This window comes from Schizosaccharomyces cryophilus (genome assembly GCF_000004155.1).
Source record: "Schizosaccharomyces cryophilus OY26 unplaced genomic scaffold supercont4.9, whole genome shotgun sequence".
Lineage (NCBI taxonomy): Eukaryota > Fungi > Ascomycota > Schizosaccharomycetes > Schizosaccharomycetales > Schizosaccharomycetaceae > Schizosaccharomyces > Schizosaccharomyces cryophilus.
The window spans coordinates 80,692-102,106 of NW_013185632.1; the positions used below are offsets into that span (position 1 = coordinate 80,692).

General features: G+C 37.1%; 12 protein-coding genes and 1 non-coding gene across 13 annotated transcripts in view; 7 read left to right on the top strand and 6 right to left on the bottom strand.

The window, feature by feature from the left end:
• The window catches only part of SPOG_04439 (NatB N-acetyltransferase complex non catalytic subunit Arm1), a 4,187-nt gene extending 1,724 nt beyond the window's left edge, over positions 1-2,463 (top strand). The window contains exons 5-9 of the mRNA XM_013170516.1: positions 90-526; positions 572-833; positions 882-1,997; positions 2,041-2,259; positions 2,312-2,463. Of these exons, the coding sequence (XP_013025970.1) occupies positions 90-526; positions 572-833; positions 882-1,997; positions 2,041-2,259; positions 2,312-2,419 (2,142 nt within the window). The 3' untranslated portion in view covers positions 2,420-2,463. The remainder of the gene's footprint in view (positions 1-89; positions 527-571; positions 834-881; positions 1,998-2,040; positions 2,260-2,311) is intronic.
• SPOG_04438 (SURF-family protein) lies at positions 819-3,805 on the bottom strand. Its single transcript, XM_013170515.1, has 4 exons — positions 3,513-3,805; positions 3,163-3,429; positions 2,610-3,101; positions 819-2,561 (listed from the first exon to the last, which is right to left on the bottom strand). The coding sequence occupies exons 2-4, from the start codon at positions 3,426-3,428 to the stop codon at positions 2,453-2,455; spliced, it is 867 nt and encodes a 288-aa protein (XP_013025969.1). The 5' UTR covers position 3,429; positions 3,513-3,805; the 3' UTR covers positions 819-2,452.
• Positions 3,806-4,228: 423 nt separating this feature from the next.
• SPOG_16398 lies at positions 4,229-4,300 on the top strand. The gene has a single exon. It is a non-coding gene; the product is annotated as a tRNA-Thr (tRNA).
• Positions 4,301-4,844: 544 nt separating this feature from the next.
• SPOG_04437 (histone H2A variant H2A.Z) lies at positions 4,845-5,856 on the top strand. The gene has a single exon (XM_013170514.1). It carries the CDS (start codon positions 4,905-4,907, stop codon positions 5,325-5,327), a length of 423 nt encoding a protein of 140 aa, XP_013025968.1. The 5' UTR covers positions 4,845-4,904; the 3' UTR covers positions 5,328-5,856.
• Positions 5,779-7,570, bottom strand: SPOG_04436 (CMGC/CDK/CDC2 protein kinase Cdc2). Its single transcript, XM_013170513.1, has 5 exons — positions 7,434-7,570; positions 7,186-7,354; positions 6,779-7,079; positions 6,428-6,733; positions 5,779-6,365 (listed from the first exon to the last, which is right to left on the bottom strand). Exons 1-5 carry the CDS (start codon positions 7,468-7,470, stop codon positions 6,273-6,275), a joined length of 906 nt encoding a protein of 301 aa, XP_013025967.1. The 5' UTR covers positions 7,471-7,570; the 3' UTR covers positions 5,779-6,272.
• A 387-nt stretch (positions 7,571-7,957) lies between these two features.
• On the bottom strand, positions 7,958-9,330 carry SPOG_04435 (uncharacterized protein). Its single transcript, XM_013170512.1, has one exon. The coding sequence runs from the start codon at positions 9,049-9,051 to the stop codon at positions 8,389-8,391; it is 663 nt and encodes a 220-aa protein (XP_013025966.1). The 5' UTR covers positions 9,052-9,330; the 3' UTR covers positions 7,958-8,388.
• A 496-nt stretch (positions 9,331-9,826) lies between these two features.
• SPOG_04434 (CDC50 domain-containing protein) lies at positions 9,827-11,460 on the top strand. Its single transcript, XM_013170511.1, has 3 exons — positions 9,827-9,969; positions 10,021-10,159; positions 10,286-11,460. Exons 1-3 carry the CDS (start codon positions 9,917-9,919, stop codon positions 11,204-11,206), a joined length of 1,113 nt encoding a protein of 370 aa, XP_013025965.1. The 5' UTR covers positions 9,827-9,916; the 3' UTR covers positions 11,207-11,460.
• Positions 11,366-12,511, bottom strand: SPOG_04433 (SWIM domain containing-Srs2 interacting protein 1). Its single transcript, XM_013170510.1, has one exon. It carries the CDS (start codon positions 12,146-12,148, stop codon positions 11,522-11,524), a length of 627 nt encoding a protein of 208 aa, XP_013025964.1. The 5' UTR covers positions 12,149-12,511; the 3' UTR covers positions 11,366-11,521.
• A 201-nt stretch (positions 12,512-12,712) lies between these two features.
• Positions 12,713-14,161, top strand: SPOG_04432 (random septum position protein Rsp1; the record flags this gene model as incomplete). The annotated part of the gene is made up of 2 exons (XM_013170509.1): positions 12,713-13,912; positions 14,000-14,161. 2 exons carry the CDS (start codon positions 12,713-12,715, stop codon positions 14,159-14,161), a joined length of 1,362 nt encoding a protein of 453 aa, XP_013025963.1.
• Positions 14,162-14,409: 248 nt separating this feature from the next.
• SPOG_04431 (ribosomal protein subunit S28) lies at positions 14,410-15,294 on the top strand (the record flags this gene model as incomplete). The annotated part of the gene is made up of 2 exons (XM_013170508.1): positions 14,410-14,511; positions 14,539-15,294. The coding sequence occupies 2 exons, from the start codon at positions 14,410-14,412 to the stop codon at positions 15,292-15,294; spliced, it is 858 nt and encodes a 285-aa protein (XP_013025962.1).
• Positions 15,269-16,903, bottom strand: SPOG_04430 (transport complex subunit Cog8). The gene has a single exon (XM_013170507.1). It carries the CDS (start codon positions 16,636-16,638, stop codon positions 15,493-15,495), a length of 1,146 nt encoding a protein of 381 aa, XP_013025961.1. The 5' UTR covers positions 16,639-16,903; the 3' UTR covers positions 15,269-15,492.
• Positions 16,904-17,191: 288 nt separating this feature from the next.
• On the top strand, positions 17,192-18,896 carry SPOG_04429 (histidinol-phosphate aminotransferase imidazole acetol phosphate transaminase His3). Its single transcript, XM_013170506.1, has 4 exons — positions 17,192-17,318; positions 17,369-17,380; positions 17,524-18,135; positions 18,176-18,896. The coding sequence occupies exons 1-4, from the start codon at positions 17,251-17,253 to the stop codon at positions 18,636-18,638; spliced, it is 1,155 nt and encodes a 384-aa protein (XP_013025960.1). The 5' UTR covers positions 17,192-17,250; the 3' UTR covers positions 18,639-18,896.
• Positions 18,747-20,724, bottom strand: SPOG_04428 (mannosyltransferase complex subunit Alg2). Its single transcript, XM_013170505.1, has 4 exons — positions 20,569-20,724; positions 20,402-20,518; positions 19,885-20,341; positions 18,747-19,743 (listed from the first exon to the last, which is right to left on the bottom strand). The coding sequence occupies exons 1-4, from the start codon at positions 20,645-20,647 to the stop codon at positions 18,882-18,884; spliced, it is 1,515 nt and encodes a 504-aa protein (XP_013025959.1). The 5' UTR covers positions 20,648-20,724; the 3' UTR covers positions 18,747-18,881.
• Positions 20,725-21,415: the final 691 nt, after the last annotated feature.

Here is a 21,415-nt window from a genome sequence, read left to right on the forward strand (position 1 = left end):
CCGCAGTGAGAACGAAGAGTCTTATTCATCAGAGAAAGGTAGGGTCTCATTTATTTACTTGCTACAAGACACTAATAAATTATTATAAGGCCGCTGTGGAATTACAGAAACTCTTTCCTTCGCGTAAGCACACTCTATGGGTCCTTTCATCTCTGTATTTGTTATGCAAACGCTCAGAAAATGAGATGGAGCAGCGTTTGTTAAAAGCACTTGCCGAAAAAACAGCAAGCATTACTTTCTCCGCACCTTCCGGACACATTGATTCTTGTGAAGAATGTCATCTTTATTTGGACATACTTTCATTGGTCGGGAAAAAAAGCGATGCTGTTGAACTACTCTTGAACGAAGAAACCCAAAAATTTGTAGAAGCTGATGCCGACTTGCTTCTTCGAAAGCTCCAGCTTCTTGCCGACTGCGAAAGCTGGGACACCTTATTCTCCGTTGCTTCCACATATTTCCAAAATGGAAATATTGACTGGAAGATTTGTAAGGCTCTTCTAGAATGCTCATTACATGACAGCCAAAAGTAAGTTTAGCTATGTTTCTAATACAAAACTAACTACGATTACAGACTCAAACCTGTCCAGGAGCTTTCTCACAATGCTTTGTCTACTTTTCACTCTCAAAGAAACCTCCATCTTCTTTGGATCCATTTTACATCTCAATTTTTAAAAAATGAACATGAAAATGCTATTTTGAACTATGTGCTGAAAATGTGCGGTAAGCCTATAGTTTTTGAAGACATAGTACCCTTCCTTCAAAAATTAAGCAATGAATCCAAAGCACAATTGCTAGAGAACTTTACCATTGAAAGCTGTCCCGAAACTAATAAGGTAAGTAACTAATTTTGTATATGCAGGTTAGCTCTAACTAATTCTTAGTCTCAAAAAATCGACAAGCTAGTTGCTAAGGTTCTGCGTCTTAAAATTCAGTTTTTCTGCTTTGAGTCTTTTACTCAAGAAAACATAACCGACTTTTTGCAAAATTGCTTCAGTGTTTACCAAGAAGGCTTGTCTTTGAGTGATAATATATTGCCTACCGATTTTACTCACGGATATGAGGCTTTACTATTGGCTGTTCATGCGCTCATGTATTTCAAGGAGTATACATCTTTGTCAAGTGAAGTAAGTCAAGGGCTTATTTTTGATGCTATCTGTTTGTTAGAGAAAGGTCTCACTAGCAACCTTCATAACTTCAATTTGAAGCTTCCTTTGATTCGTTTGTATTTGCTCCTGGACGGTGGATTTCCTGCTGCTTGCAAGATTTATGACACTATGTCTATTAAACAAGTCCAAAATGATACTATGGATCACTATCTCTTGACGAGAGCAACCACACACTTCCCTTCGACCTTGGCTGCCCAATATTTAAATGCAAGTGTACGGATTTATGCTTCAAATGAATATGAAACTCCTGAAATGATTTGCAATGCATACGAAGAGGAAGCTTATTCGCAAATTGAGAATATGCGTGAATTCCGTTCACGTTTGGACCATAGTATGTGGAAGAGTGTCGTGTTGATAGAGCGAGCTAGATGTCATTACTTAAATAATTACAAGGCCCCTGCCCAATACCTACCAAAATGCTCAAATCCCAAAGATAATCGAGATTTAGACGTCTTCGTCAACTATGCATCTCCTAAATTCCCCACTGCTGAACATATACTGAGAAATGCCCCACATCCATCCACCGCTTGGGTGCACTTATTTGTTCTGGGACACATGCTTGTTCAAGAGGACATTGTGAATGGAAGATGGGAAGTTGCAAGATCTCATGTTCAGGAAATGGAGTCTATTTGCGATCGCAATAATTTGCAAGAACAATTAACCTTAGAAGAAGTCAAACATGTTAATATCTTGATCCTACTTGGTAATTTGGGCTTGACCATTACTTCCGATAACTATGATAAACTGAAATTGGAGGAAATTTCCGCGTTAGTCCAATCTTTAGAATACGAAAACAGCACTTCTCTTAGTGTAATTACGAAACAGACGGAAGTATGTAAATTTATTGATAGTAAGGAAAACTAACCGCCGATAGATTTTGAATGATTTAATAATCTGCCTCAACAGCTTCGTTTACCATGTTTCTTCTTCCAAGAAAAAGGAATTTTTGAGAGAATATCAAGCTTTAAAAAATCTGATTACTTCGAAACTCGGTAGTATTTCTGTTGTGTCAAAGTATAAAAAGAAAAACGCTCGAAAAATTGTTTCTGAATTGTTCAGTCATTCCTGGCTTAATAAGTCCTCTTTACAACAGGTTTGTTTTATTTTTTTCTAAATTATAAGTAACTAATCTTTTTCTATTTTAGGTACCTTTTGACCAGAAATTTGCCAAGCAAGTTATGGAGAGTATGATAGATTCATTTACCCAGACAGGAGATGCTGTCGGGAAACTTTCGAGATTTGTAAAATTTTAAATTTTCCATAATAAATAAAAAATTGGGTTTCACCTAAACACGAACTTTACTCCTTTCATAAGCAGATGTTAAAGAGACAGTGCCAGATCCTCTTCGGAAATAGATGTAAAGCATGATGGCAGACAACAAACTCAAAGAATACCTGGATTTTGTTAGCTGAAGTATAAAACAAAGTAAATGAATAAATTACCAAGTAATAATGTATTCCGTGTGTCGGTTAAAGATTTCGACATGATGGGGATGGCCCAAAGGGATGCCCTTTCGGACTAGATCAGCTTCTTCAAAAGGAGGGAGTTCGGATCCTAACTGTGTAATCAAAATAGGAAGGGTATTCTTAAGATTAGCAAATTCGTGAACATCCAAAAAGAAAAAGGAACCTGTTGATGGGTCATTGTTCACCATGAGCTTTGGTTTTTCAGTATGTTTTCTCAACAGTCCCTCAATTTGTACTGTGTTGGTAGGTATGGCAGCGCTGTCTCGAAGAGAAGGATCACCTAAAGATTTGGATATCCAACCCCGGTTAACCAAAACACGACGACCATCCTCCAGAACAAATGGGGTCACTACGTGATATCCGGGACTTCCATCCTTCGTCCTTGGGCCAACAAGCATTTCCTGGTCATTACAGAATGTACCTTTCAGAGCAATTTTCGTCCATTCTTTCGCTTGGATTTCTTTTTCACTTAAAAGTTTTTGGGTTAGTGATAATCACCGGTTGAATATATAGAAATAAAAAGACATACTCTAAATTAGCGGGAAGTGGTATAGCATCTTGTTTTAATTTGCTAGTTAGAGTATCAATAATGCCCACTTTCCATTCACGGCGTTTTACCTGCCAAGTGCCTAACCCAAAACAAATAACTGGGACTGCAGTCAAAAGTCCAACGATAAATTTGTTTGTCTTAGGAGCAACAGAGGTAGCCTCAATCGTTCCGATAGATCGATATATTGGTGATTGAAACCTTGACTTCAAAGAAGGAAATGTTCTCGGTAATCTTTTCCAAAGCATTCTAAGTATGTATTAGATAAGATCAAAGACGCTATAAAAGTAGCTTTTTGAAGATATAGATCGTCGTTTGCCAGTGATATTTACCTGAGAATGAATTTACCCTATACTGTCGTAAATAGCGAATATGATATATTTACTGAATAATAAAATCAATACTTTCAGCTAAGTAAATATGAATTGAGGATTGTTGAAGAGTATGGAGTTTCTGAATAGCGATGAAGAGTTACGATTGTTTCGTTCGTAGCTTTTATGGTGGAAGACCTGTGACATAAAGTGAATTTTGAACGAAAGGAAGGTTTGATCCGCATTGAATGCCAATTTTCCTGCGCAATTTTTTGTATTAGTAGAAGAAACAAAAACAATATCTCTTTTACGACCCTCACTTAGTTATAAATAAAACAGCCAGTCCAGTTTTTTTATAAAGCAATCGCTTAATTTAAGTCTATGCGTAACCGAGAATTCTCCAATAAGTACAAAAAGAAAAAGTAAATGGATCCTGTCCTTTCTTATATATGCATTTGTTTGAATGAAAGAAATTGAGGAGATCTTTCTACTCTTTGGGATCGTTTTTCGATAATTCGATCCACTCTGACGATTGTATTTCAGAAGCCCTTGGGTCACTCCAGGCAACTTCATAAATTTCAGCAAAGAAACTATTCTAGGATCCCCCAACGAATTCTACGATGCATGCACATGGAATTACAGTCATAAAACGCATACAACAAATAGACAAATAAAAGAAACTGTCTAAATATACTGTGTGCTTTATTTATGTTTATAATCTTATCCTTTCAGATCCAGCCCTTATGGCTTAGTGGTACAGCATCGCACTTGTAATGCGAAGATCCTCGGTTCGATTCCGAGTGGGGGCATTTAATTCTTTTCAAATTTTTTATTTTAGTGAACTTGATTGATTCAAGACTAACTGTTTAATGTTCAAGAAATAATAAAAAAAAAATCACAGGTACGAAGCATATCTTTGATCTTAAAAAAAGGAATTAATATTTGTTGTTCGCATATTCTGTTCTGCCTAACGTGCGCTTTGTTTTCATTGTTTATGAACGTAGCAACCCTTACTCATGTGTATGCTTTTAGCTTCAATTTGATCGCTTGCTGCTATCTATAGTTTGTTTGTTTGAATGTTTATTTTAGAATGAGAACCATTCGAATTTACTTAAAAAAAGAAGTAAACAGAAAACACACTGCAAGAAACACAGACCGTTAGTTTGTTTATTGTAAATAGACTTCCTCCACCAAAACCACATATTAATAGTATACATGAAAGAAATAAAAATTATTTTAATAAAATTTTATCGTTTAATCTGATGTATTTATATATTCCAAAGGTTACGAAATGGAGATTTCTTTTCTAGGAACGCGCCTCCATATGAGGAGAGAGACGCGTCAACTAGAGTTGCCCTTTACCAAACACGCTATATCAGAACCCCAAAATCGCAATTGCTCCCAATTTTTAAAATGCTGTCTGGAGGGGGAAAAGGAAAACATGTTGGAGGAAAGGGAGGATCTAAAGTTGGCGAACGCGGGCAAATGTCCCATTCGGCGCGTGCTGGACTCCAGTTTCCAGTTGGACGTGTAAGAAGATTTTTAAAAGCGAAAACCCAAAATAATATGCGAGTCGGTGCAAAAAGCGCTGTATATAGTGCTGCTGTTTTAGAATACTTGACTGCTGAAGTTTTGGAATTAGCTGGCAACGCTGCCAAGGATTTGAAAGTCAAGCGTATTACTCCCAGACACTTGCAATTAGCCATTCGTGGTGATGAAGAATTGGATACTTTAATTCGTGCTACTATTGCTGGTGGTGGTGTTTTGCCTCATATCAATAAACAGCTGCTGATTCGTACAAAGGAAAAGTACCCCGAGGAAGAAGAAATTATTTAATAATTCTCATCATAATGAAAATTGCTTGGTCGATTTGTTCCTTTGATTTAGATGAGAACTTATTGTCTCAATGTAATTATTGAATTATCAACGTCCTTATACGATGCACGCGTTTTCTCACGTTATATATGTATATATATATGGACTCCTTTATTTATAGAATCTTGCAAAAAAAAACTTCCTTGAATCAATTTTGGTATTCTAAACAAAAACAACTGGGACAATTGTCTTTGGAAGCCCCCTGCTCCTCTGTTTCGTTTCTATCTGCACGTTTTACTTATCCTTCTGTCTTTAATATTACTACTATTATTTTTATGCCTAACTGATTATAATATACTTCATGTACGATTCATGAGTGAACTATATAAGAACTGATTATCGGCTGCTCGATTTCGGTAGGAGGTGCAATTTTTCGTCGGCCTACGTAATGCCATTGTACAATAGATTTAGTTAGCGGTGAAAAGAATAGATTTATTGCTAATCAATATAAAAGGAAGGACAGACGTATATTGAATTTAGACATCCCTGAATATTAAGTATAGACTCGTATAACTAAAGATAAAAGATGGTATATAAACGATAGTAAGAAAAACGAGGAAAATGATAAAGACACAAAGATTGAGGTACAAGGAAAAAGCCATACGATTTATCCCACTTAATAAATGAGTATGACCTAGTTTATCCAAGTACGAGACATATTACAAGGTCTGAAAATGCAATAAATCCTTTAACACATCCTGTGTTAGTAACAGGACTGTGTGGTCAGCCAAACATAAGATGACTCCAACTGCATGATAACAAACATAAGCCAGAAAAGAAATGAGGGTTAAATATGAGTTACCATACATAATAAACCTTAAATCCGCATACGCATAATAATAGCGGGTAATAATGATAAATATATATAAAGAATGCTTAAGAAAATGGTAGTACAGCAGACACTTCTTACACACAAGTTTCTCCATATTCTCGTAAATATGGCTGTTGTAGAGCTCGCTTGGCACTGATTCGATGAGCAGGATCGTAAACAAGCATTGCCTGGATAAGATATTAGTAAAGCAGTCAAAGTGGATAAAAATAAGCAACTTAAAAATACTTACCGAAAGTAACTCAATCGCTGCTTCTTCACCGTTGGGTATAACTCTGTGAAGATCCACGCGCTTCCAACGAGGAAAGGTAGACTTGTAATCCTGTAAAAGTGTAACACCAGGCCATACTTCTTCGTTTGGAGTTCCCAACACCTGAAAGATTTTGAAAATTTCATCAATTTCAGAGTCGCCAGGAAACAGTGGAGTACGGCGGATCATTTCAGCAAATATGCATCCAACACTCCAAATGTCAACACCAGTAGAGTAATGTCGAGATCCTAGAAGGACTTCTGGTGCTCTGTACCACAACGTAACAATCTGGTTCTGTTAGTCATTGCTGAACAGGACTTGGTCAAAACATACCTCGTGTGTATAGTTGCGTAAAGGTACGCCAAAAGACCTTGCAAGACCAAAATCTGCTAATTTGAGATTTCCTTCTTTGTCGATTAGCAGATTCTGAGGTTTCAGATCTCGATGAATGATTCTCCGGGAATGACAAAAGTTGACGCCGTTCACTAATTGGTATGCAAATTTTTGAACCAGTCTTGGATCTAATTCAGATGCTCCGGTTTCTGATATCCTGTCCATATACTTTTTCAAATCCATATCTAAAAACTCAAATACCAAGTAAAGTTTGGATTCAGCATGCAAGATGTCCAAAAGACTATATACCGTTAGTAATAAGGCAAGAGAAAGAGCGTGATAGGAAGGCAAAGCAACATCTCCATGAATCCTCGCCTAGGTTTTTTTTTTTGTTTTTTTTTTCATACCGAACACAATTCGAGCGATTACTTTCATCGTTCACCTCTTTTAGTAACGAAATTTCCCGAATAGCTGTACTAGGAACTCCTTCAGACTCATCTTCCAGACGTATTTTTTTCATAGCAACGATGCGCCCTGAAGACTTATGTTTTGCTTTGTAGACAACACCATAGGTCCCTACCAAAATGATTAGTAAGAAGAGTCCATCAAAGATCTGTAAAAGACATGTCTTCATTTTCTATAAAACCGACTTTACCTTCACCAATCTTTTCTACTTTTACATAGTTATCCATCTTGGGAAAGACGAAGAAGGAGGTAAAACAAACTTTCAAGTCAAATAGCTATTATTGAAAATTTAGTATCACGTTTTCTTTTTTTTTGGCAGTATCCAAAGCGTATTTGGTATGTGTTGTGGAGTTGCTAAACTACTATAATAACATACTCAGAACGAAGAATAGAAGGAACAAAGAAGCAACAGTGAGGAATGTATTGAAATAATACTAACAACCAACAGTTAATTATCAAATATTAAATACATAATACTAGCGTAAACGACAAGGAATAATGTCATCAAGAATAGAGAAGATTTTGCATGGAACTAAGCATAAATAAATAAAGGCTAAAGAGACAACAAATAGTATGGTATCATAGTTTGAATTCTACTTCCATGTTGAAGATGGTAATTAAGCGTTTGAGAAAAGCATGAAAACAAATGCATCGAAAGACTGGCGATACATTGAACAAGCTAATCGTAAATAAAGAGCTTCATAATTTCTATTGATAGAAACTGTAGAACAAGATAATCGAAAGGAATGAAATGATGTCTTGATGCTTCTCTGTATGGAAGGAGTTGGAAAAATCTTACATAGAATGCTGACGAAAAGTTGAAGCTACTTGTCTGTAACAATTAAAATTCTCCATCTTTATCTCATTATAAAATAAACGAACTAGGAGGCTACATTGACAAAAATTGGAAAAGCAAAAAATCCAAGCTTATTCACATCAACGACAGTTAATCAAGAACATTTCGATTTCTTTGCTTCACTTCACATAGACTATGAAAGAAAAGAGAATTCATTATTCATTGGGACAGCAAACATCAGACATGGTGAGAAAGATCACACGATCTCCAGATGTTTCGCTTCATAATCACATCAAAAAGTATCATGGCAAATTGGAGAAGGAGCAGAACTTTGTTGCATAATAGTCGATTAAAAGAAACCTCCATCAAAGTCATTATTGTCATAATCACCACCTCCAAAATCACCACCACCACCATCATATCCATCATCACCATAGTAGTTGTTTTCTACCACGGTATCATTATGATCAAAGGCATCATCAAAAGCATGCATTGCTAAACCACCAGCTGCCAGACCACCGAGACCAGTCACCATGGGATTGGATAAAAGGCCACCGCCGCCTCCTCCAAATCTACCGGAACGGCCACCGTATCCAGCAGCAGGAGCATAGCCATAACCCGGACCGGGAGGACCAGCAGCATAACCAGGGCCTGGGCCAGCGCCATAAGGAGGATAGCCCCCATATCCAGGTTGGCCACCGTAGTAAGGTTGTTGGTTGTTCTGGTGTCCATGATGAAGACGGCTAAAAATTCCTCTGTCTCCAGAACCAGATGCAGCAGGAGATGGAGAAGGGCCTCCGGTAGTAGGATGAGCATAAGGTGGAGGGGGTTCCGTTGGAGGGGCAGAGTGTTCCTTACTCGGGGGAGGAGGTATATTTAAGTTGGGTACGGGACATTCCCATTGAGGTTGAGGCTTGGAAGCTTTTTCATCAACGTAAAAGTAACGCTCATAGCGAGGATCCCATTGTGCGACCCAACCGTCAGGCAATCCTTGACGAGTTTGATAAGCCATTTTGTATCTGTAAGTATGTGGCGAAATGGAAGACTAGAAATAAAAGGTGTTTTTTTTACTTCAAAAGGAGAAGAAAAAGACAAGAAATGCTTCGAAAGACAAACAAATGAGGAAAGATTTCCAATCGTATCAGTCAAAGACAAATCAAAACACACGTAAACACGTTTCCAAGTTAAAACGCTTGAAAAATCCAATTGCTGATTGTTTTTAGTATTGCAGACTTGTTATTGTGAAATTGGAAGTCTGAGAAACGCTCGGCGAATGTCTACCTCGTTATCATGACTACTATTATATAATTGTATTGCTCAAAAATTACTCACTTTCAGCATAAGAAACTTTTCTTTTTGATTTGCTTTCTCTTAGTAAATTTTATTTTGACTCTTTCTTTATCTTTTTTTTCCGTTTATATCTTGTTTCTTTGATGGAGAAACCAAACTACTTTTCGTGAACTGAAACTCTCTTCCTGCAGAGGCCAAGCCAAGCTAGTAATAAGGCTGTAGAATATGGAATGAGAACAATGCAAGTATTGAAACAATTACTCAGAAGGAGGTCCTTCTGTCTTCGCCCTAGAAGCCATATGCTTAAGCAAGCATATATCCTCCCCAAATTGTCAACGTCGCCTGCTTTCATCAATGAAACGTACTACCAAGAAAATAATGCGATCCTTTTGCTGCTTCTTTTGTTCTTTTTTCCTTTGTTTACTACCTTTTGTTTACACATGATTTTGTCATCGATGTTACTTGCGGAAAGCAACAACTAAAGTAGCATTGCAATGAGGATATGAGGTTACTTACTACTACCATACTTAAGAAACGGAAGGCTCGGTTCTTGAAAAGATCTTAATTATAGTTGTCTTGGAATTATAATGAGTAGTAGTTCAAAAATGACCAAAAAAAAGGGCATGAAATTAAAGCGCCCGTACGTGGATTGACGAATTGGAAGAATGAGAAGCTAATCAATTTCAATTAGTGATAAATCGCGTTTCGTACAGCAAAGTCTTCCTGCCTGGCAGTTCATTTTTACACCGTGGTCTGTGCTTCCTTTACTGTTTGTTTTGGGCGTCATTTTTGCTCCTTTGGGTGGAGCAATGTATGTGGCTAGTCAACGGGTATGTTTTGTGTCGAAATATTCCATGCTTGAAAATAATTCCTATGTTCGAAGTAGAGTAAAATATGTCATGGGGATTCTTAAGTTTATGATGAACGATGTTCACCGTTTCTAACACTATCGCCAGGTAAAAGAAGTAAGACTCGATTATACGCATTGTCTGGATACCGATAATACTTTCACAGACATGCCGGCAACGAATATTGTTTATCAAATGAGCCAAAATAATAACGTATCTGCTAAGTGGAGGTCAGAAAATGATCATTGTTATTTACGATTTCAAATCCCAGAAAAGCTGGGTGCTCCTTTATTCTCATTCTACCGCTTAACAAATTTCTATCAAAATCATCGTCGATATACCGCGAGCGTTGACGTTTTTCAGCTCCGTGGTGAACCAAGGTCCCCGGAAGAAATTAAAGTCGGTGAATGTAGTCCATTAGACGTAAATGAGCATAACAAACCATATTATCCTTGCGGGTTAATAGCCAATTCGTTATTTAACGACACTTTTTCTTCACTTGTTCGCTATGATTCATGGGATAGCACGGAATCATTGGATGAATACCAAATGACTTCGAACGGAACGGCTTGGCCAGAGGATAAAGAACGTTATATTAAGACCAGCTACAATGCATCCGACGTTGTTCCGCCTCCAAATTGGTCCAAGATGTATCCAAACGGATACACTGATGATAATTTACCTGATATTTCCAACTGGGACGAATTGCAAGTATGGATGAGAATAGCAGCTCTTCCAACGTTTAGTAAGCTTGCAAAGAAAAATGCTACGGCTGAATTGAACCCTGGTATTTATGAAGTTGATATAGCTTATAACTTCCCTGTTATCGAGTATAATGGCACCAAGACTTTTATGCTTTCTACAACTACCGCTATAGGTGGTAAGAACTACTTTTTAGGGATCATGTATATGGTGATTGGTGGTATAAACATCGCTAGTGGTATTATCCTCAGTGTTGCATGCATGATTAAACGACGACGCGTGGGAGATCCGCGATATTTATCTTGGAACAAGGAGAAGACTATATGATGATTCTAAAGAGTTTCTATATATATATATATATATAACCTTTATTATTCATCATGCATTTTAGTGATTCCTTCGGGATTATGTTATGTTCAGGTAATGTCGTCTTATTGAAATTGGTTTGCATCTTCATTTTCTTTCTTTCTTTGTAAAATAGAGTTTTCCTATTTGTCTTTCTTGGTCTTAAGGCCTTTGTAAAACTATACAATATACATAAATATACAATCATATATGTATAAAAATTAATGAAATTTTGTTATGAATATACGTTCGTGCAAGAAAGATTATTATACTAGAAAATAGAATACTTGTGATGTTTCAAAAAGGAACGCTACGACAAGCCGCATAAAGGCTCGCCGCTAGAAGATGTGCACAATACGGTGGATGTGGTGATACACATCCACCTCCCCAGCGATCCCACTTTTTAGGATACTTTTCCTGGGAAAATGTCGAAGGATTTTTGAAAGCATTGTATGTAAACTGCGGACAATTACAATGCCAGACGTGCAAGTTCAAATGAATGACTTTACCGGTTTCAAGGGTGCATTCCCAAAGATGGTATGACGGATTCATCGGATATAAAACATTTGAATCCATCAGAGCCATAGCCGAGTGCCAGGTATTATGAAATAGGAAACTAAGGCCAAGCCAAATGTCACCTATGGAGGAATCAGAAAGCAAAAGCTCATTTAAGTGCAACTCTCGTGACTCCCTCGCAGCATCTAGCTTTGCAATGTTGATGTTTTCTTCTAGAGTTGAGAAGAGATCACTCAGAATGGGTCGAATTTTTGTAAAAGGCTTTCTTACTGCCGTGTCACTGTTGAGTTCACTGAAGTCACCCTCCGTACTTTCTTGAAAAGACAACGATGGAGGTGTGGTTTCTTTATTAGAAAGGTCATTCTGATCCTTGTCTTTAGTATACTGATTTTCCGTTTCGTTTTCCATTTAGACAGAGTAATAATCCTGTTCAACAAGGCGAATCCTTACGCTTTTAAATAAATTATCATTCAATAACGTATTTCTTTCAGTTTCAATTTCACAATTCTTTTGAAGCAAAAAACATATAGCCCAAATCATCACTCTTCTTAGAAACTGCTTTTCAATAGAGTCATGCAGTTAAATACCATATTCATTTATTGTCCAGAATTCAAATTGGAATCTTTTAGTAACCTCTTAAGAAACGTAAAGAATTCCACCGTTTATACCTTTAGACCTCAGATATTCACTAGGGTGTTGTCACGAGTTCTTCCAAAGTCACTGACTATACTTAACGAGAGTGGACTTAGAGGACTGGATATCTAAACATCTTTCATGATTTTATAATAAATTATCATTTGCTAAGTTTAACAACCTTACCAAATCTGATTTTATTTGCAGGCTCTGAAGAGACTACCTTTGTTTATACACGTCCTTGTGTTTGTCGTGATCCTTTTAGAATAAAGTTATACAAACGGCCGCTGGAAGCTTTAATAAAAACTTGTCTTTTTAACACTTCTAACTAAACGGGACATGACGAGGCCTGCTTTCTCAGAAGAATTCGTCGATTATTACGATGTGCTAGGGATTGAAAGTAACAGCGATTATGTACAAATTAGGCAACAATATTTAAAACTCGTTTTACGTTTTCATCCAGACAGAAATCCAGGACGGGAGCAGGATGTGATTCCTCATTTCCAGTTGATTCAAAGGGCGCATGAAGTTCTACGAGATGAAAAGTTACGGGAATTATATGACCAAAAACGACTATTAGAATTGGGAAGATTGGATGGATTATCGAGATTTCGCCCTAAAAGGACAAGTAATAATTCCCCAAACTGGAGAACTCCTAATGTAACTTCAAAAGTGAGCGCAAAAGTCTCACAATACTTTTCTACAAGTAAAAATAAGGGCGGATTAGGAAATGAACACAAACATGAATCTCCTTACCGTCCTTTGTCGTCCTCTGAACGGCAGAGACATTCATCCACCTTCATAAAGAAGAGCCCCAACTCTAGCCCAGTACCTGCAAGACATCACGAAGATCAGAAACAGCTATATTCCTCCCCTAATAATACTTCTCATGAACCTGGTTCACCCAACAATACAAATGCTTATAGTCGATTTCAGCCACTCTCCAAGTTTGAAGCAAAAATATACTTAGAGTCTTTACGCGAAAAGCGTCGTTCTTTCAGTTCAACTCCCAAATCGGACAATACCTCTTACACCCGTTCTCCTACTCCTACCTCCAGTTCTCATTTAGTACATTCATTTTCTAGCCATGGCAGGTCGTCATCGTGTTCAGATCCTCCCCAAAGTCCAGAGTCTTTTTCCTTTCCACTCAACTCACTTTCCCCTTCACCTCGTCAACCTCAGCTTTATAAAAAACATGATCTCCGTCAACATCGTCCGTCCTCAATATCAACAAATAACGATTTTCGCTCAAACTCAAGCTATTATCCTAATCCAGCAACTTTTGAGGAGATAGAAGAAAACCAAGATGATTCTTTACGGCCTCCCAACTCCGCTAATTCTGTTTCCTCATCAGCCGAATATCATAATGAACTACAAAAAGTTTTACGTTCTCTCGAAAGAGAAGAAGAATCTGAAGATGAAATAGCTCAGTTGCTTCCAAAACCACCTACCTTCCCTCAAATCAAAGCTCCAATTCCTCCTCAGTTACCAACAAACATTTCAAATGAAACCATCGATAAGTACTTTAATGACTTTGAAGTATTTCAAAGGAAATGGTCTTCTTATTCTTTGATATACACCCAGTTTCTATTTCACTGGCAGATATTTAAAAACAAATGCTTTCAGTTGGATCTCATGAATACTCCAGGCCACAGCAGACTATTGCAAAACTGGAAAGAGGGAACTCGAAACGCCAGAGAATTTCTAGCCTATGAAGAAATGCATTACAAAGCCATTTCGGATTTACAGTCCTTCAAAGAATCTTTATTCTCGTCCCTCAACCTTTAGTCTCAAGCAAGTTTTAGCATAATATTTGTTTATTTATTTTATTTTTTTTTTCAACACAAAGTAAGTTTTGTAACTTAATTATTTCGTTCATTAGGACTTAATTACGATCTCTATTTTTACTCTCCATTCGCATCCTGCCCGTATACCCACCTCCGCACACCAACCGAACATTGGAAGGAAGGCATGAATTCTTAGTTTCTTCTTCTTATACCCTATAATTTATATTACTAAGAAGTACAATACATAAAATGAGGTTATCAATTCGACATATTTACCGACCTGGCTTCTTATGCGGTCAAAGTCAAGGGCTTTTTGGATCTTCCTTCCTAACCAATTTCCATACTAGTTCTGTAACTAATGGACTAAAAAAACAAAAGGCTAGTCGTCGAAGGAAGCTGAACATAGAGCGTCAAGACAGACTTCAGAAAGAACGCCAAATGAACTTGGGAGATTTTGTAATGGGTAATCCGACCGAATGGACTAATCAATTGATTCGCTCAAAGCAATTTTTTCAAAATCAACTACAAAAGAAAACTACACCTCTCGTTCCCCTTAAATTTCCTATTTCCATGACTGAAGTCGACAACATTTTGCAAAAATTTGATGAGCTTAACGTGTCTACGTTAAATGAAGCACGTGAATTTCTGAAGGTGGATGATTTTGCGGCTCCAGGATCTACTGACAACGTATTTGAGTCTCTACGAGACTTGGATGAAGCACCGGGTGCTGCTGAATATTTTCAACGTTTAGCACAAGAACTTAGTAATATGTCTCAGATCAATGATTCTAGAAAAGAGAGCATTCGAAGAATCTTTAGCCTTTCAAACTCCAATGCTAAATTAGCTGAAGCAAATAATAAGCGCACTGCCATTGAATCCTTCGCAAGAACAGATAATGACACAGGAAGTCCTGAAGTTCAAGCAGCAGCCTTTACAACTAAAATTTTAGCTCTAAAAGACCACTCCAGTCGAAACCAAAAGGACCAGACGGCTAAGCGGAAACTTCGATTCTATGCCCATCAAAGACAAAGAATACTTAAGTACCTACGATTGAAAAACTTTGAACGTTACCTGACATGCATTGACAACCTTGGTCTTACGGATGATGCTGTTTTAAGGGAAATTGTTATGTAATTAACATAAAGCTTATTTTCTCATAATATCATCTTCCATCCTGCTATCTATCCCTCTCTCTTTCTTTGTAATTTACCCAATATCTTTTTGAAAAGGAGTTCCAATTATCTTTGTCTAAAAATATCTAGATTTATTAACAATGCATAAATAATCATGACTAGTCTATAACAAGAGAAGGTTTGATAAAAAGTAGCGGAATTAAAAAGGTTTCTCTTCAGCTTGTGATATCAGCATATCAAGCCATTCCTTTCCGAGAATTGTATAAAGATGAATGGACATATCAGTTCCTACTTTTGCTAAACTTTGGTTACAATAATACAATTGTAAAAGTAAAGAAGAACGGACCGTCGTTTCATGAACTCTAGGTAGAAAAGTCTCCAAAACATAACATATCTCTTTCACTAATTTTTTTACGAAAGAAGATATGATATTTTGGCTAAAGCTTTGCAGACTTTCATGATCCAGCTGGTGCAGAGTAGATGCCTCGTTGAAAGAAAGGTTGGCATTGTCAACTGTAGAATTTGCTGGATCAGCATACAGAGTGGTTGACTCATAAAATACACTCTGGTATTGGAATAGTAAAGAGAAAGCACGATCACGAATCACTTGCAAATATCTCTTTAAATAGAGCTCTGGATTATTGTAATCAAGTAAAGGAATCAAGCTCTTCAAATTTGACTGCAGCTGCTGCCAAGCATAGAAAAGGAATATGTATTTAATTTCCGCCTCAGAAAGCTTGCTAGTGACACGAAGATAAGTTACTATCTTAATTAGAGTATATTGTTTTAAAGGTTTTTGAAGCTGCAGTAAGAATTTTGCGGATAGCTTTTCAGATAATGCCTCTATTTGATATACCAAATCCTGTATGACTGCAATTGAAGCAAACCGATCTCGTAAGCGATGTGTAAGACCTTGAAACTCCAAAGCTTCTGAAAAATACTCTTTCTGAATGCAAGAATCCATTAACTCGGGAATTTTCAAAATACTAGAGACTTGAGGCTGCATTCGATGCATAAGCAAAGCTTGCTGGTGATGAATTGAAATCGACGATAAAAATTGTTGACTTTGAGAGGTGATGTTATATAGCGCATCCTTTTTACCGAATATATTCTGGGAAAGTTCCTTTGTATTGCCCAAGAATTCTTTGGTAGTAGCTTGGCAATCAGCTAATTCAACCAGAGTTTTATAGTTTGACTGCAAATAAGAAAGCTTCTCTTGTTCTAGACTCTCAGACTTTCTTTTCAATCGTTCTTTTTCAGCTTGAATGTCTCGAAACGGACGACCAATGAGTTCTTGCAAATACGATTCCATATGAGAAGGATGGTAATTCACAGCTTGAGCCATTCTCTTCTGCTTGAAGCAAAGTAATAACGAAAAATTCTTGTATAACCAAACAATCCGAAAGACAGTTCACAAATTTTTTGAGGAAGGAGGACAAGTGTTTGTAAGAAGGTCCTAATTTTGAAAATTCTCTGATTTGCAAAGAAGTGCCTAAGCACGTGAGTGAAGAAAAAAATATTATAATCCAAAATACTAAGAAAAAAACAGTTAAATTTCAGCTACAGGAAAAGAGTAATTGCAAGTTACTAGCTGCCAAGTATACCTAGATGCTTGGTATAATGTTGGGTTTTAGGATTTTAAAGCATATAATAAGTATATTCTAAATATGATAGCATAGAATTACTAAAGTAATGGTTTTTATAAAGTAATATTTATGAGGTGTTAATCTATAACACATGCTAAAAATAATTAGAAAGATATGATTAAACAGTATTGCTAACAACAAATAATAACCATTAAAAGCATATACATAACAATAAGCATGCGTATGCTTATCTGTGTTTTTGTTAAGGGTTTTAAGATCCTCTGGTTGACTTCACTATCTCATCTGGATGTAGAAAAAGGCCATATCTATGGTCTCATTTTCTCTTTACCAACGATTCTCAGGTCGCAGTCATGTTTGATTTAAATACTTGCATTCGTAAAAACATTTTGGATCTACAGCCCTATCGCTGTGCTAGAGAGTATGTATTGTTGTAGACGAGGTCTGGACGCGATTGACTAACCCGTATAGTGACTTTTCAGAGTAAGTGATGAACAGGTTTTCATGTTTTAGACTTTGATTTACGTGTGAAGCACTGTAACTAGGTCTTCATTTGTTGCTGAATCTTAAGCTAGCTATAAGCTGGTTTTCGTTATACAAGGATCGTACTAACCCAAACACTCTAGAGGTATTCTTTTAGATGCTAACGAATGCTCTTTTGGATCAGTTATCAATGATTGTGGCATTGAATATAACCGTTACCCCGACCCTAGACAGAATGATTTAAAACGGAGATTTTGCGATTTAAGGAATAAGGAACACCCTTTGGCCAAACCCTTGAAGCCTGAAAACATGGTCGTCGGTGTTGGTAGTGATGAAATTATTGATTCCTTGATCCGTATTTCTTGTGTCCCCGGCAAAGACAAAATTTTAGCTTGCCCTCCATCATATGGCATGTATTCTGTTTCTGCTAAGATCAATGACGTTCAGGTCGTTAATGTTTTGCTTAAACCCAATTTTGATCTAGACATCGATGCGGTCTACGATACTCTTTCTAAAGACAATTCCATCAAGCTCGTTTTTACTTGTTCTCCCGGTAATCCGACAGCTAAAGCTCTGAAGCTCGATGACGTAAAAAAGTTACTGGCTCATCCTACTTGGAATGGTATCGTTGTTGTTGACGAGGCCTATATTGATTTTGCTTCTCCAGAAAAGACCGCTATTTCGCTTGTGAATGATTACCCTAATTTGGCAGTTTGCCAAACCCTTTCAAAATCTTTTGGTCTCGCTGGTATTCGGTACGTTGTAATTCTAATTACCTTTACTAACACCTGCTAGTATTGGATTTTGCTTGACCAATCCTGATATTGCGGCAATCATGAACTCATTAAAAGCCCCATATAACATCAGTCAGCCCACTTCTAGTTTAGCTATTAAGGCTTTGTCTCCCGAGTCCGTTTCTAAGATGTATGAGCACCGTGATAGAGCTCTTACTCAACGCGACCGACTCTGTAAAGAAATTACTGCTATTCCCGGTGTAGGCAAAATAATAGGTGGCCTTGATGCAAACTTCATTCTCGTTCAAGTTTTGTCAAAACCCGTGAATGGTGTACCTAGTAATGATGTTGCTCGTTTTGTTTATTTGAAAATGGCTACTGATCACAAGGTCGTTGTCCGTTTCCGTGGCACTGAGCCCATGTGTGAAGGTTCATTGCGTATAACCGTCGGGACTGAGAGTGAAGTTACAGCTGTACTCGATACTTTCCGACGTACTTTGGAGGAATATTACTCAAAAAATTAAACCCATTTTTCAATATTTCTGGACTTCTTCCTGTAGTTAGTTGGCTGTGATTTTTCAAAATACGTACATTGCACTGCTCTTTTAATGCTATATTTAACAATTGGATTTTGGATTTTAGATTAAGATAGAAAACAGAAAGAGTTAATTTCATTTTTGTGTTTTATTTCCATTTTTTTTGGGAAAAGAATGTATATGTCAATCGAAAAGGAACGAATGCTAACTACAAATTAAAGAATTAAAAGATTAAATGGTTCTGGCATACATAGCAACTGTAATGATAGAAAGAATAGTCGCAATGCCGCCATACCAAAGGCTTAATTGAGAAACTGAGTCATCGGTGGTGGTAGCAACGCCGTGAAAAAAGCTCAAAGAATAGAAGAAAAGTATCGTAAACATGAACCATACGAGTGAAGCTAATGTCAAAAGAGCGACTGTTCCATGAAAGCATCGCATTATGTAACGTTTCGGCGTAGAAGAACAAATCCCAGACATTATTTCTGATTCAACCTTGGAAGCCATAGCGTCAGCAGAAAACTCATTAATTACCCATTTTCTTCCTTCTTCACCCATTGCTTTGATGTCGTATGCCGAATTAGTAGCAGCTTCGTGAATTACGTTTCCCCAAATTTTAGGATCGCGGGGACGGAGCCAACCCGTTTTCCCATCAGATACAGTCTCTAAAGGTCCACCATTTGACTGAGCAAGAACAGGCACTTCTCGGAGCATTGCCTCTAGAGGTACAATTCCAAAGTGTTCATTTTCGGGTGTATATAGGAGAATCTTAGAAGTAGAAATAAGCGCATCTCTGATATCAGAAGGTACAGATAGCAAAAACAAAACATTTACATGAGACTCAACGGATAAGCTATCCCAATCGTCTTTCATTGTACGATAAGTGAAACCCTTCTGCTTGCATAAATTTTGAAGTAGCTCCAGATATTTACGATTCTCAGTAACACGTGTGTCATATCCTCCCGCAACAACCAGAAGGTAGTCAGAAAAGTGATCCGAGGATAAATCACGAAGAGCAGCGAACGATTCAATGGCCAGAGCAATATCCTTTTTCAGTTCATATCTATTGACAGACATAAGTACTTTGCGAGATCTAAATTTATGAATGGATTGGAGGATTTTTTAATATAAGTTCAAGGACAAGACAAACTAAAGTCATCCATGAAATCCCCAAATCACATCCAAGAAAACTCGTTAGTAACTTGAAAAAAAAAAAAAAAACATCAATACGTACGAAATTGACTGTGAAATTTTATATTGCGAAGAATGGTCAGCAGCCTTGACATCTACACAGGGATGAATAATTCGAAGAGGCTTTCGAATTTTGGGAAAAGCTTTCTTGAACACGGATGCTGTGAAATTGCTATTAACAACAATACGATCGGCTAAACGAACAGACCACGCCTCAAATGAGTCAAACGGAACGCGATAAAGCCTTTTAAGTATCCCACCTCCTGGCTTTACCAAGTACTTATCAGGAAAATGGCAATAGAACAATAACGTACGACAGGCGAGTAACAGCATTGGAATGCAATTAGACAACTGATCTACAAATATAGCATCATAGTAACTGAACTTGAAAAGAAGGACTAAGGTTAAGTATATTTGTCGCACGGTACTGCAAAGAATCGACAGCTTGCCAAAAATGGAAGAAGGTAACCAGTCTCCATATATTTCTACTTTTAGAGTACCTAAAATAAAAAAATAATTAGCATCGATGCCTTCCAAGTATGTAACATCATTCTTCGTACCATCCCGGATTTCTTCAAAACAATGCTGTTTGTCACAATGAGAAGTATAAATGATAACCTCTTTCCCAAGGGACTGTAGTCCTACGGCAGCATCTACTACTAATCGTTCTGCTCCTCCTAAATAACCAGGATTAATAATTCAATCTTTTGATCTTTGTTATAATTACCAATTCCTAAATCAGGATGAACAAAGGCAATTCGCACCGGAGCTTTTCCAGAAATATTATTATTTTCCTCTTCAATCATATTTTTTAATGCTTAGGCCTTAATTCTTATAATAATTTATCAAGGTCTTTTCTGCTCCTGGTGTTGGTGGTTCAGGCTGTAACATCCAACCTCAAGGTACTTTACTCATGTCGCTACAAAACTTTGATTGACTGTATATTTAGGTGAATTACGAGAGTTGTAGTATGTCAAACGCTTCCAATGAGTGTTTCTAGTTTTATAAATTGGTATTTATCTGTGTATATCGATTTTGCTAAGAAAGGATACTACTTCGTAGAATTGGTAATTTCTTATGTGAGATATACTCAAAGCAAGGCAGGATCCTAATTGAAACAGTGTCTAACTTCCAAAGTTGATTATAGAAGGTATTGGAAAGCGTAAGTATGCGCTCTCATATCACCAGGACGTTTCGAATAACAACTAGTATATTTCGAAACGTATTTTAAATACTGACTATGAATAAGTAAACTAAAAAGAAGGAAAACCATGAGTTTATTTCTACTAAATTTCTTCCTCTATGTTGTTTGTTTATGCCTGCCTCTATTACCATACATATAAACAATTCCCCCTGGCGCTATTATGACTTATTGAGTCCAATTACTACCTTTATGTTTTCTATTGGTGTTCAGTTATGCAATTGAATTTGAACAGGGGTTATTTATTACTTTTGCGGTCTAGTCTAAGCTTACACTTTGATGACACGTTTTAGCAGTGATTTGACTTCAAGTTTGCTGAAGACTTCATTTGAGGACTGCTATACAGCAAATGTGTTCCTCATTCAAGTAGAAG

Coding starts and splice junctions, on each gene's coding strand:
- SPOG_04438 (XM_013170515.1), bottom strand. CDS start 3,428: ATGCTTTGGAAAAGATTACCGAGAACATTTCCTTCTTTGAAGTCAAGG. Junction 3,102..3,162: donor CCACTTCCCGCTAATTTAGA/GTATGTCTTTTT, acceptor AAAACTTTTAAG/TGAAAAAGAAATCCAAGCGA. Junction 2,562..2,609: donor ACGGAATACATTATTACTTG/GTAATTTATTCA, acceptor AACAAAATCCAG/GTATTCTTTGAGTTTGTTGT.
- SPOG_04437 (XM_013170514.1), top strand. CDS start 4,905: ATGCTGTCTGGAGGGGGAAAAGGAAAACATGTTGGAGGAAAGGGAGGA.
- SPOG_04436 (XM_013170513.1), bottom strand. CDS start 7,470: ATGGATAACTATGTAAAAGTAGAAAAGATTGGTGAAG. Junction 6,734..6,778: donor TACGCAACTATACACACGAG/GTATGTTTTGAC, acceptor TAACAGAACCAG/ATTGTTACGTTGTGGTACAG. Junction 6,366..6,427: donor CAGCGATTGAGTTACTTTCG/GTAAGTATTTTT, acceptor TATCTTATCCAG/GCAATGCTTGTTTACGATCC.
- SPOG_04435 (XM_013170512.1), bottom strand. CDS start 9,051: ATGGCTTATCAAACTCGTCAAGGATTGCCTGACGGTTGGGTCGCACAA.
- SPOG_04434 (XM_013170511.1), top strand. CDS start 9,917: ATGAGTAGTAGTTCAAAAATGACCAAAAAAAAGGGCATGAAATTAAAG. Junction 9,970..10,020: donor GGCATGAAATTAAAGCGCCC/GTACGTGGATTG, acceptor AATTTCAATTAG/TGATAAATCGCGTTTCGTAC. Junction 10,160..10,285: donor TGTATGTGGCTAGTCAACGG/GTATGTTTTGTG, acceptor CACTATCGCCAG/GTAAAAGAAGTAAGACTCGA.
- SPOG_04433 (XM_013170510.1), bottom strand. CDS start 12,148: ATGGAAAACGAAACGGAAAATCAGTATACTAAAGACAAGGATCAGAAT.
- SPOG_04430 (XM_013170507.1), bottom strand. CDS start 16,638: ATGGCTCAAGCTGTGAATTACCATCCTTCTCATATGGAATCGTATTTG.
- SPOG_04429 (XM_013170506.1), top strand. CDS start 17,251: ATGTTTGATTTAAATACTTGCATTCGTAAAAACATTTTGGATCTACAG. Junction 18,136..18,175: donor TTTGGTCTCGCTGGTATTCG/GTACGTTGTAAT, acceptor AACACCTGCTAG/TATTGGATTTTGCTTGACCA.
- SPOG_04428 (XM_013170505.1), bottom strand. CDS start 20,647: ATGATTGAAGAGGAAAATAATAATATTTCTGGAAAAGCTCCGGTGCGA. Junction 20,519..20,568: donor TCATCCTGATTTAGGAATTG/GTAATTATAACA, acceptor CTGGTTATTTAG/GAGGAGCAGAACGATTAGTA. Junction 19,744..19,884: donor AAAATTTCACAGTCAATTTC/GTACGTATTGAT, acceptor TCATAAATTTAG/ATCTCGCAAAGTACTTATGT.